The 19,036-nt window shown below is 51.6% G+C and overlaps 1 protein-coding gene across 1 annotated transcript in view; it reads left to right on the top strand.

The window, feature by feature from the left end:
* Lrrn2 (leucine rich repeat neuronal 2) overlaps positions 1-17,908 on the top strand; it is a 49,969-nt gene extending 32,061 nt beyond the window's left edge. The window contains exon 2 of the mRNA XM_036202541.1: positions 15,443-17,908. Within this exon, the coding sequence (XP_036058434.1) occupies positions 15,659-17,800 (2,142 nt within the window). The 5' untranslated portion in view covers positions 15,443-15,658 and the 3' untranslated portion in view covers positions 17,801-17,908. The remainder of the gene's footprint in view (positions 1-15,442) is intronic.
* The last annotated feature ends 1,128 nt before the right edge of the window (positions 17,909-19,036 follow it).

The following is a 19,036-nucleotide window of genomic DNA, read 5'->3' as shown; positions in this document are numbered from 1 at the left end:
TGCCAGCCCAGCCTTGGCCCACAGAGCAGCCCTGTGGGGGGCCGCAGCAGCATCTCCCACACAGCCCCTCTACCTTCCCTGATATCCTGGGTAGACCCATCTGTACCCACTCAGCAGAACCTCAAAACCCTGCTCAGAGTCTGCCTGGCTGGATAAGAAAGCAGGTTTGTTCTTTTGCTTATGTAGAGAGGTGTGAGAAACATCTGTTTTCTTTTGAAGGCGTGGTTCCCAGCCCTAGCTTTGCAATAAACTAATCAGGGATCCCTCACACCTCCACCACGAAAACTATGAACAGTTTCCAACAGACAGCAAGGTTAGAGAAATCTTGGCGATGCTCCCATACCCACCACCTGCTTTCACCATTAACTCCCAGTTCTGTCCATTGTCCATCTTCTTTTTGGTACATTTCAGACTAAGATGTAGACCTTGGTACACCTCTCCCTAGAGAGTTCAATATCAACACCACTGGAGTTTAAATTTTGTGGGGGTTTTGTTTGTTTTACTATTACAAAATTTGCATACAAAGAAATCCTAGAAAGTTCTGTTTGGATGCCATACTTGGATCCTTCTTTCAGGGATGATACAATTGGGCTAGAGTAGACAGACCTTAGATATCAGTGTAATTTAAGAGATCCTGGCTGGGTATGGTGGTGTATGCCTTTAATTCCAGCATTAGGGAGGCAGAGGCAGGTGGATCTCTGTGAGTTTGAGGCCAGCTTGGTCTACATAGAGTTTCAAACCAGCCAGAGATATGTAGTGAGATGCTTTCTCAGAGATACAGACAGACAGATCCCTCTCACTGCCTCAGCCTCCCAAATGTGGGGATTATGGCTACCCATCACCACACTGTGTTAAGACTCCTTCATAATTCTCTGATATAGCAAGAGCTGAAAACACATAACAGGGAGTAAATGGTGGTCCTTGTAGATGTAACCGTCTTGTTAGATAAGAAACACAGAGCCAATTGCAAAGTTAAAAGCCAAGAAGTCAGAGCAATAGCTGAGAGCTGAAAACCTTACCCTTCACTGCTGCTCTGTCTTTCCTCTCTGCAAGAGACCTACTTCCTGTGTTTTTCTCTTTTTTATAGACTTTCTGTTCTGCCTTCTCATTTGGTTATAAATCCAACCACATGACCTCCTCATCACTGTCTGTACAGACCTCCAGGTCTTCTATGGTTGGTATTGAGATTAAAGGTGTGTGTCTCCATGCTGGCTGTGTCCTTGAACACAGAGATCTGCCTAGCTCTGCCTCCCAAGTGCTGGGATTAAAGGCGTGCACCACCACCGCCCGGCTTCTGCTATGGCTTGCTCTGACCCCAAGGCAACTTTATTAACATACAAATAAAATCACATTTCAGTACAAATAAAATATCACTATAGGTCCTCTTGCTGTCCAGTATGTGGAAAGCAGAGCTCCCCTGGCATCTGGGTCTGCCCTGCTCTCCCTTCCCATACCATGCCTGTTCCTCGAACTCTGTGCATGTGAGCACCACATGCCCATGGGCACACTTCTCTCTGTGTGTACTTCTGTGCCCCGTGTCTTCTCACTATTGGAATTTCACCGTCTTGTGTGTCTTTGACAGTGGCAAAATCTGGGTCTGTTCTGGGGTTTGTACACACCACAGCTGTGAGACATGCCTGTGTTCTCACAGTGATCAGGGTCTTGTGAATCCCAGGATGGTGGCAGCAGATGGCAATGAGGATGTAGTGGAGGTCACTCAAATGGGTGGTGATGACAGACAGAGCCGCTGACCAGAAGAGCCGAGGACGATGCCCACGGCAGGCATGGCACTGGCGGTATTAACAGGGCAAGAAATAGCTGACCCCACAGGGACCGCACGGCAGTAAATCTCAGATGATGGCATTGTGATGAGATGGTGATGGCTATTGTCACCCATTCCTGTGAGAGTGAGGCGCCGACACACACTCATTCACTCTAGTGACACCCTTGTGAGAAGAATGTTGATTATCACATGGGAGGAAGGCTGCTTCCCTGGGACCCCATTTGAGACCCCCACTGCTACAAGCTGCAGCTTCCTCTGAAATGCCGAGACCACCTGCAGACCCTCTCCCACAGACCCCAGAGGAGGCTCCCACAGAGCAGCTGCCCTGCTACATTGCACTTGGGATGTAGCACCAGAGCTGAGGAGTAGGCCTTTAGGAACATTTGCTTAAGCTGCACACAGGGCTTCAGGTGACTCTTGACGATAGAATTTTATTTCTGGCTTGTGTGGTTCCCTGGTCCCTTCATACTCCATATGCTGTAAAGAGGATAAAGGAAAACAGCTGTGGGACCCCTCCCTTTACTTGGCCAACAGGGGCAGAGACAGCAACGCCTCAGAACACTCCAGAAATCCTGTCAATCAAAACCGGCACCCCTCAGAACCCCTCTGGGAAAAACGTAATGAGTACGAGATGGGACTGCACAGACCTGCTGGGTTTTTGGTTTTGGTTTGTTTGTTCAAGATGGGATCTTATGTAGCCCAGGCTAGCTTCAAATTCATTATGTAGTAGTGTCTGACATTGAACTGATCTCCTTGCCTCCACTTTCCAAGTACTGTGATTACAGGTGTGCACAGGTAGGTTAAGAAGGGGTCTCGGTAAGTAGCCTAGGCTGACCTTGAACTCAAATTCACAGCAATTCTTCTGCCTCGGCCTCCAAGATGCTGAGATTACAGGTGGGAACCATCATATATACAGATGTATGTGTGTGTGTGTGTGTGTGTGTGTGTGTGTGTGTGTATATATACATGATATACATGATAATGAAAATATCTTTTAGATGATGTCATCCAACCCTTCCATTTTATAGATTAGAAAAGATTAGCTTGCAGTAAGTAAAACTCCACTAAAATGATGATAAAAACACCTTTTATGTTCACAGAATCTCTAGTGACACAGTGAACACTCCCTTGTGGTCTGATTGGACCCATAGAATGGGCCTAGGACCAGGCTCATCTGAGGGCTGGCTGCTGGGTCTTACCCTCCAGTGCTGAGCCAGCACTACAGAGGTGGTGCATGCTTGCCCTCGGGTTTTAGATCTTCAAAAGAGAGTGAAGTCTTATCCCCGTTTTTCAGAGGAGGTAATGGAGGGTGAACATCTCACCCTGATTGGCATGGTTAGTAAGTAGCAGAGTAGGAATGAGAACCCAGAACCCCTGGATTGTCATCCTAAAACTTCCTTAACAGAGCACTATAAACTCGTCCCTTCAAACAATATAAACACATTGTCTCGAAAGTTCTGTGGGCTAGAAGTTCACATTTAAGGCGTTAGCAGAACTAGCCTCCTTCAAGAAGACCAGAAGACTCTATCCTTGCCTTTGCTGGCTTCCACTCACAGGCATCAGTGGTGGGGGGTACCACATTCCTTTGCCTGGAGCTGCATCCTGCCCCTTTCCCCTAGGGATGTGCCTCATGTGGCATTCGCCTCCTCTTACGGGGACATCAGTCATATTGGATTAGGGTCTTCCTGACGATCTCATCTTTGCTTCATTACCTCTCTGAAGACCCTACTTTCTAAGAAGGGTACATTCACAAGTATCCAGAGTGGGAGTTCAATATACCTTTTGGGGGGGACACTGTGCTGTGCACAGTACCCTGCCATCAGGCTCGTGGCCTTGCTCTGTGTTCCCTTGCATCCTTGCTGCTCCGGCTTCTTCTGTCTCCTCAGACAAGGTGCCCTTCTTCTGCAGCATAGCGCAGGGCCACCAGAGCACCGTCCGTTTCTGCTCGTCCAAATTATTACCAGCAACTAAAATGGAATCATGAAATATAGGCAGGCTTTTTGTCTTTTTTATTCCCAGACAGTAAAAAATCATTAAGGCTTGCTCTTAATTAGTTTAATTTTGAAGCTTCTAAATATTGATTTAACCTCCACTCCTTTGTACTTGCTGCAGTCACTGAATTATGCCTGGTATTGATCACAGATGGAAGCATTTCCTTCCACCAGGCTCAGGGCTCGAGAACCGTCATCCCGCCTGGCACTCTGGACTTTGAGGCTGCACAGGTATGGCAGAGGAGCTGTGCCGAGGTAGAGAAAGGCTCGTCCTTGAGGAAAGCCTATAAACTTGGGCCAGAGACCAGTCTCAGTTTTTGCATTGATCCAGACCCAAAGGGGATTGATCAAAAAGAAGTCAACCGGAACCCCCCTCCCTCCCATTCCATTCTGGGGTGGAAGAGAATTGGGCAGTGGGGCCAGAGGGTTGTGAAGGATCAGACCCCAGAGCACAGGCTTTGGCACCAGGCCAGCAATGACCTGGTTTAAAGCTGAATGCTCTCAGGCCAGGCACTCACCTCTCACACTGCAGTGGGGCTCATCACACCCTCATCCCAGTGGTATTATGAACACACAGGCAGCCGCTCCTGCCTAGTCCGAGGCCTGGCTCACAACCAGACTGTTTCAGTGGCTACCATTAGTATTGCCCTCCCTGAGGGAAAATCAGGACCGGGCTGGAAGCACACTGTGCCTTCTAGCCTTGGCCCGTGACTGTGCTGTGTGAACTTGAGCAAGTCACTTGATACTCCTCCCATTAAAGATAGGGGGCAGTGGCATCTGCGTCTGTCAAACAGGTCTTCCTTAGGCAGCTTCAAGAGAGCATCAAAGACTGAGCATCTATAAAGACTAGAAATTTGTTTCTCACAAATTTGGAAGCCAAGCAGTCTGAGATCAAGGCATCAGCATCCAGTGAGGCCTGCTATCTGCCTCCAAGATAGTTTTTTGAACTCTGGGTTCTCTGGGGAATACAGTATCTCCACATGGAAAAAAGCAGAGACTGATAGAAAAAGACCTAACTCTCTCTCTCATGACTTTCAAAATACCATGTGTCCATTCAGGAAGGAAGAGCCCTTGTGACCTAAACACCTCCCAACATTGCACCATTGGGGATTGTATTTCTTGTTTCTTTTTCTTTCAGTTTTTTTCAAGACAGGGTTTCTCTGTGTAGCCCTGGCTGTTTTGGAACTCACTCCACAGACCAGGCTGACCTCGAACTCAGAGATTTACCTGCCTCTGCCTCCCAAGTGCTGGGACTTGAGCCATCCATGCTCAGTGGGGATCAGGTCTCTAACGCAAGAATCTGGGGCATGCACCCAGACCACAGCCTCATAACATAGTGGGAATGGTAGAATTTCAATCGCGAAGTGCGTCTGGTCCCGTGGATTATTACTAATGATGGCTAAGGAGCTCCATCGTGACTGCCCTTGGCCCGCAGGATCGTGTCCAGACGAGCTGGCTCTCATCTGCAGACCTCCTCCCCACTCCGCTCACAGGCTGCCGGGAAACACTCCTCGGCACTCACTTCCTACAGTTTTCTCCCAGGCTTTGCTCACAGTGCCCTCCTGCACGTGGCGAATGTCTTCCACCATCTCTACTCCAGCTTGGTCCCCCACCTCCCACCCCAGGGCGATTTTTAAAACAATTAAAATTTATTAAAGTACCTACCAAGCTCACTCGTTGTCTTAGGGTTTCTGTGTTAAAACATCATAGCCATAAGCAACCTGGGGAGGAAAAGGTTTATTGCCTCTTACACTTCCGAATCACTGTCTATCCATCAAAGGACATCAGGGCAGGAACTTAAGGCAGGAACCTGGAGGCAGGGACTGATGCAGAGGCCATGGAAGGGTGGCGCTTACTGGCTTGCAGCTCATGGCTCAGCCTGCTTTCTTGTAGCATCTAGGACCATCTGCCCAGGAGTGGCACTGCCCACAGTGCCCACTCACATCAATCATCAATCAAGATGGCCGATCTGGTAGGGGCATTTTCTCAACTGTAACCTCCTCTTCCTAAATGACTATACTTTGTATCACGTTGATATAAAACTAGCCCCCACACTCATTTTTAGCTTATTTCCTCTGAATACTTGCCTAACTTCCTATGTGTGATGGGACTGCACTGTTCCCATGGTTGAGCCCCAGGGCCCTTCTGTAACAACTTATTATTCCACAGAGAGTTTCTCTGTGTTTTGTTCTCAAGCTGTGAAACCTCACCTGCCCTTCCTTTACATTGTGTCCCTCGCCATTACCAAATGTAGTGTGCCAACATACCACCAGAGCTTTATTAATGCTCCTTGGAAGTTTCTCTGTGCCTGGGCTTCTGGAAGACTCCATCCTAACCTGTCAGGAGAGCAATATGAAGCACATTATAAATGCCTTTGAGATTTTTAAGGATCATCCCTTGGTTTATAGAGTTGGACTTCCAAAGTCATCCAGCTCAAACTTGGGTTTCTAGGCCCCACCTTCAATCTCTGATCCTGGAGGACTGAGTAGGCCCAATAATCTGCATTTCTGAGAACGTTCTTGGAGCTGCTGATAGTCCTGGCCCAAGGCCCTCTAGGCCCAAGGAGGGATGAGGCCATGATCCAAAGCCTGTTCCCAGCCCTGTCCTGGGCTGTACTGCCTACCACCAATCCCCAAGCCCTGCCCTCCCATCTTCCCTGTGGCTGTAGGCAGTCCAGGTAACTATGGAGTAAGAAAGATCTAAGCCAATGAGGTAGGGAGAGCCGAAGAAGAGGGACTGAGCGAGAGAACAGCCAGGGCAAACATGGCAGGGTGTCGAGGACCGGCAGGCTATCTCACTGCAGTGAGGGGGGAAGGGAGAAAGAAAAGCACCCACCGAGGGCCTCAGCTGCAGCCATTTATCTCCCAGCCTGCCTGCCACAGCTGGTAGAGAGGAAGGCTTGCGCCCTGGAGCCCAGGCCTCCTTCCACAGTGTGATTTATCTCCGGGCTTCATCTGGTAAATCTGCTGATGAAATGAGTGTCCCCTTCTCCCTGCCTCATCAATTTTCATTCTGATTTCATTTTCCTTTTCCGTTAGAAGGGGTTTAGCCTTTCTCCGTGTTTAACTAGCCTGCTCCACATTCACTCGGCCACCCCACCTTCCCCTGCGTGTAACCAGGTGCCAGGGCGACCCAAAGCTCCTCACAAGCAGGGCAGAATCCTTCCTCTCCACGTTTCCCTGTCAGCTGGGGCCTCGGGGCCTTCTACCCTATCTAACAGTGCACAGAGAGGAGACAAGAACCCCTCGGGATGGCAGGCTGTGGCTTCAGAGAGGGGGGGTGGTCATCCAGGAGCACTCCACAGTGGTGCTGGATAACGGAGCTTAGGCAGGAAGGAACTTCCTAGATGCACAGCAGAGAACAGGACTTCAGGTTGAGGACCCGACTACGCAAGGGCATGGCAAAGAATGGCCTGTGTCCCTCTCCATCGCCTCTGGCAGCAGGCAGCAGGCTTCAACCACTGAGTCCCCTCCAAAACCAGTGTTTCACTACTGGCCTCAGAGCGAAGGCTAGTGGAGTCTGTGGAATTTCTAGAGGAATCCAGAGAAAGCTCCAGAGGAGCGAAGGTGAATGTAAGGTTCTGTTAAACCAGACAGAAACTTGAATGAGGAAAGAAGTGACTTTCACCCAGGAGCAGTGACCAGGAAGGCCAAATGGCCTCAGAAAAGTCTGAACCAGGAAAAACAGACTCCAGGATGATGTCGGTCTCCTTTAAGGGGGCAGGGAGAGAGGCAGAAGGAAGAATCCACACAAAGTCCTCTTCTCTGTGGTCCCTGTGGCTTCTGATCTTTAGACAGACAGACATCCCTGCCTGGCCTGGCCTGGGCCTTGTCCAGATAATGTTCTGAGTTCCTGCTGTGAGCTTGAGCAAGGCTCCTGGCCCTGCAGAGTTCTCAGTCTGCAGGGAGAGCAGGCAGGATCTCATGGAGGGATCCAGGGCACCCCAGGAGCTCAGGAGAGAGGTTCTGGTCAGAGAGGCAGTCCCTGCAGGTTTGCAGAAGCCCTGGCAGCAGGAAGAGGTGGGTACAGCCTGAGCCACTCTCTCTCTGCCTGGGCTTGCTGGCCCTGCTCCCCTGCAGCCTGTTTGGGTGCAGTGCAGTCAGACAGAAATGACTGTGTGCTACCTGCTGGCACCCTCCATTCTAATTAAGAAATAATGAGGCTGGCTTCCCTTCCAGGCTCGGAGCTCTCACACCCTCTGCCTGGACACCACAGAGGATCCTGCCTGGCAACAAGACCCTTCCCTCTCCACCCATGGAGTTTTACCAGAACCTTGATCTCTAAAATTCCATAGGGGCTGAGCGAGCAAGGCGGGAACAAAGGACTCGCACCCTCCCACCGTGCTGCCCGACAGACCAGCTGAGCTCTGGCGCCAGAATCCCAGAAATAGCCAGGGCTGTGAATGAGATCTATCTGGCCCCTCCTGGCCCTCCATGGACCAGCTGTGGGACCTCAATCCTGTCCCTCAACTTCTCTGAGCTAAGTTCCTCATCTAAGAGGCACTTCCTTTACAGGATTGTTGGCAAGGTAGGTGGCACAGAGGAAACCCTGCACACAAGCCCTCAGGGCTACCGTGTGTCTCCCTTCAGTTGAAGCGGTGTTTGGGATAGGTTTGGTGGCTGAGGAAGAGCAGGAGTTGAAAGGAACAGAGCATTAGTCAGGGTGAGAACCTATAGTGTTGGGGACAGTGGCAGGTCGGGTGTGGCAGAGCAGCAGGTCTGGGAATGTGGGGCCCCTCTGATGTTAAGAAGACAGCACCGAAGAGGCCACCCTAAGGGTCAAGATAACGGTGATATAAGCAGGTGTATTTGCTAGGGGAAGAGGTGCAAAGCAAAATAGTGATTCCCCGTGCACTGGAGGATGCAGAAACTGACAAAGACAGGGCCTGAGGAGCAGGTTGGTGGGAAGAGATGCTGGCTTTGGGACGAGATGAATGTGAGGGGCTCTGAGAGGTATAGGGGAAGCTAAGAGTGCAGGATAACTCCCATGTACGCTCTTGTCTACTGCCCCAGGACTCTGGGGTGAGAAAATCTAGAAACATGAGGAGCAGAGACCACCGAGCAGTCTTCCTGTCTCAAGGGACATGGAACATCAGGCCCAGGCCATGAGGATTGTAGCCAGAGCTGGGACCCTGAGGCATAGAATTATTTCTAGGTGTAAGAACAAGAAAGGAGCTGGGTGGTGGTGGCTGCGGCGGTGGGGCACGCCTTTTAATCCCAGCACTCGGGAGGCAGAGGCAGACAGATCTTTGTGAGTTTGAGGCCAGCCTGGGCTACCAAGTGAGTTCCAGGAAAGGCACAAAGCTACACAGAGAAACCCTGTCTCGAAAAACCAAAAGAAAAAATAAAATAAAATAAAATAAAATAAAATAAAATAAAATAAAAAGAACAAGAAAGGATCCCCACCTTGCTGGCTGAGAAGGATGCTGAGAGGCTCTGAACCACTTGGAAGTATTAGTAGGAGTTCCAGGAATCACCCAGTTTCAATGACCTTGTTCTCAACTTATGGTAGAAAGGGAAGAGAGGAGAAGCTTCAAGATGAAACTGGCTGGTGAGGCTAGAGTCAGGCAGTGGACACCAGGTAGGGTTGCATATGGACCTGCAAGGGCATGTAGAAACCTTCTAAATGCTGGGATGGTTACATCTAGATCTGAGTGGGGCTGACCCAGTATTAGCCCAAGCTCATGGAGCCTGGGGTTCTGTGTCTTTGGTGCATACAGGCCTGTGTAGTATCTTAGACCTCAATGACAACTACAAAAGGTGAGGAACAAAGATGGAATGAGAAGCCACCATAATGAAGGTGTGAAAGGAGCAGAGTCATCACATCCCAGGCTCCACAGCGGCGACGTTTAAGGAAGCTGGGTACTTTGCCCAAGGTCACATGGAGAACGGAAGAGCGGGCTCAAAATCCATGGTAAAGCCCAGTTCCTTCTGTACCACCAGCCCTCCTTCACATAAATTATGAATGGAATTCAGGCTCTGGAAGACTAGATAAACACAGGGTCTCCCGTGCAGAAGCCCTGGTTGTGTGTGATTGAGTGAGAGGTAGGAGTGAGGGACTTAGTGACCTCCCAGGGGAACTGGAGACCACGTGTACAGCTGGAGGCCAGCCTTCCACCCTCTGCAGCTCCTGCCTAGTGCTTATCTGCTGCTGAGGAGGCTGGAGTTTATCAATGCTACACACAATTATGCCACCCATCTGTTCTCCACAGCTCAGAAGGACCTGGTACCGAAGCAGCCAAAGCCAGGCAATCGGTAGCTGCCTGCTTGCTTACCTCCTGCAGGAGGAAGGCTGCTCTGAGGTTGGGCAGGGACTAAGGGAGGAAGCAGAGAACAATGGGAAAGTGAAAAAAAGGAGTTTGCATGCACCAGTAGACTTCACCTCTGTGCTGCAGGGGATAGGGACAGAGAAGGAGGCTGGAATGACAGTGTCCCCCAAAACTCTTCCTCTAGAGATTTGCCAAGGGTCTTTTTAGCAGAGGGATTGGAGGATCATTCTGCCAAGTCCAAAGATGGTTCCTGGAGCAAATCCAACTAGAAATAAGTCCATTGGAATTTGTAGTGAGAGCCCTTCTAAGCTAATGGTGTGCCTTTGGAGGGAGCCACCAGCCCAGGTGGCTACCCACTGCCCAGTCAGATGGCAGAGTCAGGTCCATGTGCAGCGCTGAGCTTTGTTTGACCCTGTGGTTCCAGGCCCACCAAGGCTCAAACAGTAACGGAGTCCTTCCTGCATGTTCCTCAAGGGGGTCAGTCTAGCCAGGAGCCAAGGAAGGGGTCTGGTGGGCTCATCAGGAAACAAGATATATTTGCTAAGAAGCCAAGTCCATCTCTGAGAGAACTTGCAACTGAGGCAAGTGTTAGAAGCCAGTCCAACACTCAGCTCCCTTCAAGCAAACATTGATTCCCTGTTGACTGGGCTGCTGGGGCTGGTTATAGTAAAACAAACAAATAAACAAACAAAAAACTGGGTTTCCTTCACCACAAAGAAGCTGGGTAACTTCTGCTATAACCTTTCTGAACCTTAGTTGTCCCCCTGACAAAGTGAAAGCAAAGAATCCCTTCATTGCACACGCACAGAGCTGGTGGAGATATGAAACTTAATGTTCCGTGTTCTGTGGGTTTTATTATTCATATTCGCCCTCAAGTACTCGGCTTCACTTCATTATCTGTGGACACAGGGAGCTTGCAGACCAATTGGGAGACATGTGCATGTGCTCCTGAACTCCTGGTCACCCAGACATTATAGAGAAAAGACGATTTGCTTTCTCTGCAGCTCCTGTAGAACTCGTTAATCAGCTTGAATGAGTAGGTCCATGACAACCTTAAATGGTGATGGCAGATGAATGGGCAGCTCCAGGCTCCATCAGGAGGGGCTATGTGTCCAGCCTCAAGACAAGGACTCCTCTAAGGATTTGCCACACTTTGGGGTTCCAGATTCAGCTGCTACGTCTCTCCTCCTCTTAAAGCCAACTCTGTTCCTAGCCCAGGAACAGCACATTCTGCTGGGAGCTGTTCCTGCCCAGGTAGACTGATAAGGCCAGCAGAGGAGCTGTCTGCCATGGAACTTTGTAGGTTTGGTGGCTTCTAACGCCTTGAGCACAGGTGAATCCTGGCCTGGCACTCAGAACAAGGGTGTTGTAGGAGAGGGAAGGCAGGGGCTCAGGTCTTATCTCAAGGTCAAGTGACACACCTAGGTTCCCTCTGAAGAACGCTTGCTGCCTACTCAGCCTCACCTTCCTCTCCATCTAGGAACCGTCCTAGGGTTGCCTCACCCATTAGCTATTGTTGTTTTTTGTTTGTTTGTTTGTTTTTCTCTTTTAGAGAGCTTGCCACCCAGATCCCAAATAAACACACACAGAGGCTTATTCTTAATTATAAATGATTAGCCTTAGCTTGGCTTGTTTCTTGCCAGCTTTACTTAAATTATCCTGTTTATCTTTGGCCTCAAGGTTTTTATCTTTCTCTATTATTTATTTCTCTATTTCTATATTCCTGTATACCTTTCCTTTCCTTCTTACTCCATGTCTGGCTATGTAGCTGGGTGGTTGGCCCCTGAAGTCCTCCTCCTTCTTCTTCCATTCCTTCTCTCACTCCTCGATCTCCCAGATTTCTCCTTCTATATATTCTCTCTGCCTGCCAGTCCCACCTGTCCTTTCTCCTGCTTTGCTGTTGGCTAGTTCTTTATTAGACCTTCAGATATGTTAGACAGGCACAGTAACACAGCTTCACAGAATTAAACAAATGCAACATAAACAAAAGTAACACACCTTAAAATAACATTCCCCAACAATGGGCATTCTTTGCTGGTGACTATGTTGCCAGCTCACAGCTGTCCACCCCACCTTGGGAGCCAGTATTGGGCTTCCAGGGGCTCAGCTCAGTAGAGAGGGAGCCTGTTGCCCCCTATTGTCTGTTGTCTAGAAGGCTATGGTTCCTTAAGAAGTCCCGTGGTCACTGAGTTGCACACCTGCATTCTGAGTACTTGAGAGATGGAAGAAGGGGATCCTGAGTTCAAGGACAGTCTCGGCTACATAGCAAGAGGAAGAAAAGAGAGGATGGAGAAAAGTAGGAAGGGAGGGAGGGAGGAGGGGAGGGAGGAGGGAGGTCAAATGTGGCAGGAGCACCTCCCAACCTTGGAAAAGGAGCTGACATTTCTAGAACTCTCTACGTGAGCAGCACGCTCATTTCAGTCTGGTGACAGTCTTTCTTTAATCCCAGCACTTGGGAGGCAGAGCTAGGCAGATCTCTGTGTGTTCAAGGATACAGCCAGCATGGCGACACATGCCTTTAATCTCAATACCAACCATAGAAGACCTGGAGGTCTGTACAGACAGGCAGTGACGAGAAGGTCATGTGGCTGGGTTTACAACCAATGAGAAGGCAGAACAGAAAGTCTATATAAAAGACAGGACACAGGAAGTAGGTCTCTTGCGGAGAGGAAAGACAGAAGGGTAAGGTTTTCAGCTCTCAGCTATTGCTCTGACCTCTTCCTTGGCTTTTAACTCTGCAAAAAAAAAAGAAAGAAAAGAAAGAAAATGAAGGAAACAGAAAGCAACAGATGCTTGGAGAGGTTGAGGAGCTTTTCCTGGAGCAGAGGTAGAGCCATGCTTGGTATCCCGGCCTCTGGCGTGGAAGCGTGGCACTTCTAGCCATCTGCACGGCAGGTGCTTCTCAGCTTGTTTCCTGCAGTTTCCCAACCCACAAAATACACCACAAACGCCCCCCGACCCCCAGGCCCAGTTACTAGCTGAGGCAGCTGGCTTCCCGGGGCTCCCATGGCACATGTATGTAGGCAGGCACGCATGTTGGTGCACGTGTGTTTGTTTACCCTAAGATCTGTGTGACAGCGCACACACACCCCTACGCAAACCTCCATGCCTTTCAAGTCACTGTTGTTTTTCCCACCTTCAGAAATAGCTGCTGTGGAAAGTGGGGCGCAGTCAGATGTACACAGGCATGCTGCTGCTCTCTTGCTCAGGGAGGGGTGCCCTGCCCCCACTGCTCCCCCTCCCAGCATCCCGGAAGCAGAATGATGAGGCAAAGAACCCCGTGTGGCCAGCCAGGGGCACTGCCTGGAAGCTGGTAAACACCATTTTGAGCTTCCTGCAGTTTCCTGGCAAGGGAGACCTCAACCCAGAAGACAGGAATGGCACGGGCCTGCCTCAGGGCAGCCCGTGCACCCTAGCCCTGGGCCCAGAGCAAGCTGGGCCAGACCTGAGGCAGAGTAGCGATGTATGAACAGCACGGCCTCCAGTTTCGGCTTATTTCCTCTCTGTGGATCCTTCCCATCATAGAGACTTGAGCCGAATTCTTGGAATTCTTCTGGACCTATACAAACTTGAGGTGTGAGTTTTTATCTCACAGGCCTCTTAGGACAGCTACACAGGAAAAGAGCTGCTGGGAGTCTTAGAAAGACATCTGCACACCCGCCACTGGAGAGCTGCCTGATCGAACCTCTACCTAGGAGTCAGACCAGGCCAAAGAGGAGAAGGGGGATCTGGCCCAGTTTTTGTTTTGTTTTGTTTTGTTTTGTTTTTTGTTTGTTTCTCAAGACAGGACGTCTCTGTGTAGCCTTGGCTGTTCTGGAATGCCCTCTGTTGGCCTTGAACTCACAGAGATCCACCTGGCTCTGCTGGGATCAAAGGCTTGCGCCACCGCCACGGCCGCCACCGTGCTACCCCCCACCCCCACCCCTCGGCTTATGCCCCAGTTTTGTGTCCATCTTCTGTTCTAAGCCAAGGCTTGATGTACCTTCAGGGCAGTACAGCCTGGCCTTCGGGGCTGAGAGAGAAGTCAAATTGATTTCATACACCCAGGAGGGTGGAAACATGAGTGTCTTGGGTTCCAGGTAGAGGAAACCTCCTGGGGGAAGGGGTCCTGAGGACATGGGACTGCAGTGACACCAGCCATGCCCTGTGTGACAGGTATGGTGAAGAAAGGGCAGTGCTATATAGTCCGAGGAAGCTTTCCAGGTGACCCGGGCAGGGCTGGGACAGCAGCAAGCCCATTGCAGCAGCACAGTGCCAGCCCCTTAGCCCCAGAGGTGGAGACTTGTGCTCCAAGAAACCCTGTAGCCCAAGAGACACTCTCTGGACTTGAGTCTTGAAGAACAAGCAGAAGTTGTCTCAGAGAAATGAGCAAAAGGGGAGGTGGGATGTCAGTTCACCCCAAAAGGTTTGTGCAGAGAGTAGGAGGCGTATAGAAAAAACAGGCCAGCTTGCAGAAGACCACCCCTGCAGGGCTGAGGCAGGTAGACTCCAGTCCCTGCACATCTGCCGGGCAGCTCCAACAGGCCATTGCGAGAGGAAGGCCCATGCCTCCAGGGTGCAAAGTGGTGCGTGCATAGGTTATGCGCTCACGCATGTGTGGCGTCGCTATGTAAGCCCATATGCACATACCATAGAAAGCAGGTCACAGACCCCTCCCTCCTCTCTCCCTGCACGATCTTGCATAGGTCTAAGCACATCCCCTCTGTTCTCTTTCCCCTAATAAACTCTTACAGTGGCTTTTCTCTAACGGTAAACAGCGCCACTTAATGAATAACATTGTGCCGCATAATAACTAACAATGGCCAAAACCAAAGCTCACCCAGGAGACCCCAGGAAGGACTGGACTGCCCCGGCACCCCAGCCTATGTGAATTCGGGGTCAGGATCCACTGCCCGGCTCCAGAGTTCTGGGAAGCCCATCCCATATTTTAGAGCTGGGTTTGTTCCCACCACCTCCTTCCTCCTGCATCCCCAGAGAAACATCTAGAAACCATCATTTATCTCACTTAACCAGTGATGCAAGAAGGGAGGAAGAGCAAGAAAGGTCAAAAAATCTATTCCCCATTTATCTGGGATCCAATGACGACAATTTCAGCCCATCCATTCTCCTTTCCTCCCAACGCGCACATACCTATACTCCCCACCGTCACCCACCACACCACACCACACCACACCACACCACACCACACCACACCATAGTCATCCAAAGACTGAGAGAAGGTGGTAGGAGAGGACCCTGGAACCCTGGGGGCTGCAGAACAGGGCCTGGAATGCCGGAATGCCTGGTTTCCATCCAGTTCCTGGGCCGCTCCTCTGGTTTCTGGAGACCACCAGGAGAGGCTGGAGGAACAGAGTTCATTCCTTCACTCTGCTCATCCCTAATTCTGTTGTCTTCTTCCAGGGCCGCCTGACAAGGACATGAGTGAATCCCAGCTCAGCACACAAAGATGAGGACCCACACCCAAGAAGGCACGAAGTGATGCCCACCCACCCCATGTAGAATGACGGCCCTGAGTGGGTGGTTCTGCAGACCTTGGCAGGGCTGCTGACCCTCAGTCTGCAAGTGGTGAAGAGCAGGACTCTTCCTGTGGAGGGTCCCCTGCCTTCCAGCTCCACCATGAGGCTCCTTGTGGCTGCCCTTTTGCTATCTTTGGTGGCGGGTACCACTGCCGTGGTACCCGTGGTACCCTGGCGTGTGCCCTGCCCTCCTCAGTGTGCCTGCCAGATCCGGCCCTGGTACACACCCCGATCATCCTACCGTGAGGCCACCACTGTGGACTGCAATGACCTCTTCCTGACGGCAGTGCCCCCAGGGCTCCCTGCGGGCACACAAACCCTGCTGCTACAGAGCAACAGCATCAGCCGAATAGACCAGACTGAGCTTGCCTACTTAGCCAACCTCACAGAGCTGGATCTGTCCCAGAACAGCTTCTCAGATGCCCGAGACTGTGACTTCCAGGCCCTGCCTCAGCTGCTGAGCCTCCACCTAGAAGAGAACCAGCTAAGCCGGCTGGAGGATCACAGCTTTGCAGGGCTGACCAGCCTGCAGGAGCTCTATCTCAACCATAACCAGCTGTGTCGTATTGCCCCCAGGGCCTTCGAAGGCCTCAGCAACCTGCTTCGACTGCACCTCAACTCTAACCTGCTTAGGGCCATTGACAGCCGCTGGTTCGAGATGCTGCCCAACTTGGAAATCCTCATGATTGGTGGCAACAAGGTGGATGCCATCTTGGACATGAACTTCCGACCCCTGGCCAACCTGCGCAGCCTGGTGCTGGCAGGCATGAGCTTGCGGGAGATCTCAGACTATGCTCTGGAAGGACTGCAAAGCCTGGAGAGTCTCTCTTTCTATGACAATCAGCTGGCCCAGGTGCCCAAGCGGGCATTGGAGCAGGTGCCTGGGCTCAAGTTCCTAGACCTGAACAAAAACCCACTGCAGCGGGTAGGGCCGGGAGACTTTGCCAACATGCTGCACCTCAAGGAATTAGGACTGAACAACATGGAGGAGCTGGTCTCCATTGACAAGTTCGCCCTGGTAAATCTCCCTGAGCTGACCAAGCTGGACATCACCAATAACCCTCGGCTGTCTTTCATCCATCCCCGCGCCTTCCACCACCTGCCCCAGATGGAGACTCTCATGCTCAACAACAACGCTCTCAGTGCCTTGCACCAGCAGACAGTGGAGTCTCTGCCCAACCTGCAGGAGGTGGGGCTCCACGGCAACCCCATCCGCTGTGACTGTGTCATCCGCTGGGCCAATGCCACGGGCACCCATGTCCGTTTCATCGAGCCACAGTCTACTCTGTGTGCTGAGCCACCAGACCTCCAGCGCCGCCCAGTCCGGGAGGTGCCATTCCGGGAGATGACAGACCACTGCCTGCCCCTCATCTCTCCTCGAAGCTTCCCCTCCAGCCTGCAGGTGGCCAGTGGAGAGAGCATGGTACTTCACTGTCGAGCACTGGCTGAACCAGAGCCTGAAATCTACTGGGTCACTCCAGCTGGAGTTCGACTGAGGCCTGCCCATGCAGGCCGGAGGTACCGGGTGTTCCCTGAGGGGACCCTAGAGTTGCGGAGGGTGACAGCAGCCGAGGCGGGGTTATATACCTGTGTGGCCCAGAACCTGGTCGGGGCTGACACTAAGACAGTCAATGTTGTGGTTGGCCATGCTCCCTTCCAGCCAGGCAGGGACAAGAGACCAGGACTGGAGCTCCGTGTGCAGGAGACACACCCATATCACATCCTGCTGTTTTGGGTGCCCCCACCCAACATAGTCTCCACCAACCTCACCTGGTCTAGCGCCTCCCCCCTCCGGGACCATGAAGCCACTGCTTCGGCTCGACTGCCCCAGGGCACCCACCGCTACAACATTACCCGCCTCCTTCCGGGCACAGAGTACTGGGCCTGCCTGCAAGTGGCCTTTGCTGATGCCCACACCCAGTTGGCTTGTGTTTGGGCCAGGACTAAAGAGGCCTCTCGTTGCCACAGAGCCCTGGGGGACCAGCCTGGGCTCATAGCCATCCTGACTCTTGCTGTCCTCCTGCTGGCAGCTGGGCTTGCAGCCCACCTTGGCAGAGGCCCGCAGCCCAAGCAGGGGGTGGGTGAGAAGCCTCTCCTTCCAGCCTGGGCTTTCTGGGGCTGGAGCACCCCCTCTGTCAGAGTCATGTCTGCACCCCTTGTCCTGCCCTGGAATCCAGGGAGGAACCCGCCCAGATGCTCAAATGGGGAGACAGTGTCGCCACCACTGTCTCCACATTCCTGAGGCTCCGCCAGGTCTCAGCAGTAGAGAAATAACTAGGACAGTAAAAGGGAAGTGATCTGGGCCAGGTACCTGCCAGGAAAGTGGCGCTGATCCACGTGCCGGAGGCCTGGCAGCTTGACCAAGAATGGCGGGGCTCTATGGCTCCTGGGGGTGCTCTTGCAGCTTCCCACACGATTGCTGTGGCCTTCTGGGGGTCTTCAGCTACTGTTCTGTGGAGTGTCTCTAAGGAATAGGCAGGACTCTGCCTAGAGCCTCCTTCCTCCCCAGAGGCTTCTGGACCTCGGCTTGGCTGTCCGCTGCCTGTGCCCCCTCCCTCTTCTCTTTCTTTGTACAGAATCAGTTGCTTGCTCATCCCCCTTCTGGGCAAGAGCTGAAAGAGGCTCTCCCAAAGTGGGAGCCTGCCCCAAAAGTGGGAGTGTCCCCCAGCTGGATCTGAAGGATATTTGAGGAGAGGGGTATCCAGGGATGCCCCATCTCATAGCCTGGGCTCTAAAGTTGACTTTCTATAGGCAGTTTTGTACCTTTGTGGAGAAATGTGTCACCTGTCCCCAACCCAATTCACTCTTTTCTCCTGTTTTGTAAAAAATAAAAATAAACAATAACAACGTTGGGGAGGGGACTAATCCTTTGCATGCTGGGCATCAGAAAATCTCTTTGGGTCTCTTCAGAGACAGCAGCGGGGGCCGGAATGTGATAAGAGCTTGGAGAAGAAGTTTTGAATTCTGGCCTCTGTGTCTGCTCCAAACACAAAGGTGTCCCCTTAGCAGGGAGCAGAAGCTCTGGGGGAAGAGAATCGAACTGAGGAGAAGCCGCCATCCAGAAGGAGCACGACACAGGCGAGGAAAGGCAGAGGGGGAGAGAAAAACAGAGACAAACACAGGCGTGGGGGGAGAGTGGAAATTTCCATCCCCGAACCTGGTGCCTCTCTCTCCTCTGATAAGCAGTTAACACGCCAGTGCATAGGCTGCATATCCCCAGCCTGTTTCTAATTAAACAAACCCAAGAGGTAGGATCATGCCGAGAATGTAAATCATGAAGATGGCTAGAACTTTGGCTCACAGGCAGGAGCGAGCAAGGGTGATTACAGGTCTGAGGAAGGGAAGGTGGTGGAGGAGGAAATTGTGTTTCTCTCTCTTTCCCATTCCGCTGTGGTTCACAATGAGCCTGGGGTGCTTCGGTTGTCTTGTTCTTAACTGATAAACTTCTGGTGACTGAAGGTGAAGAAGAACGCTGTTG

Source organism: Onychomys torridus, chromosome 11, assembly GCF_903995425.1.
Source record: "Onychomys torridus chromosome 11, mOncTor1.1, whole genome shotgun sequence".
Lineage (NCBI taxonomy): Eukaryota > Metazoa > Chordata > Mammalia > Rodentia > Cricetidae > Onychomys > Onychomys torridus.
This window is presented reverse-complemented; position numbering and strand designations above follow the sequence as displayed.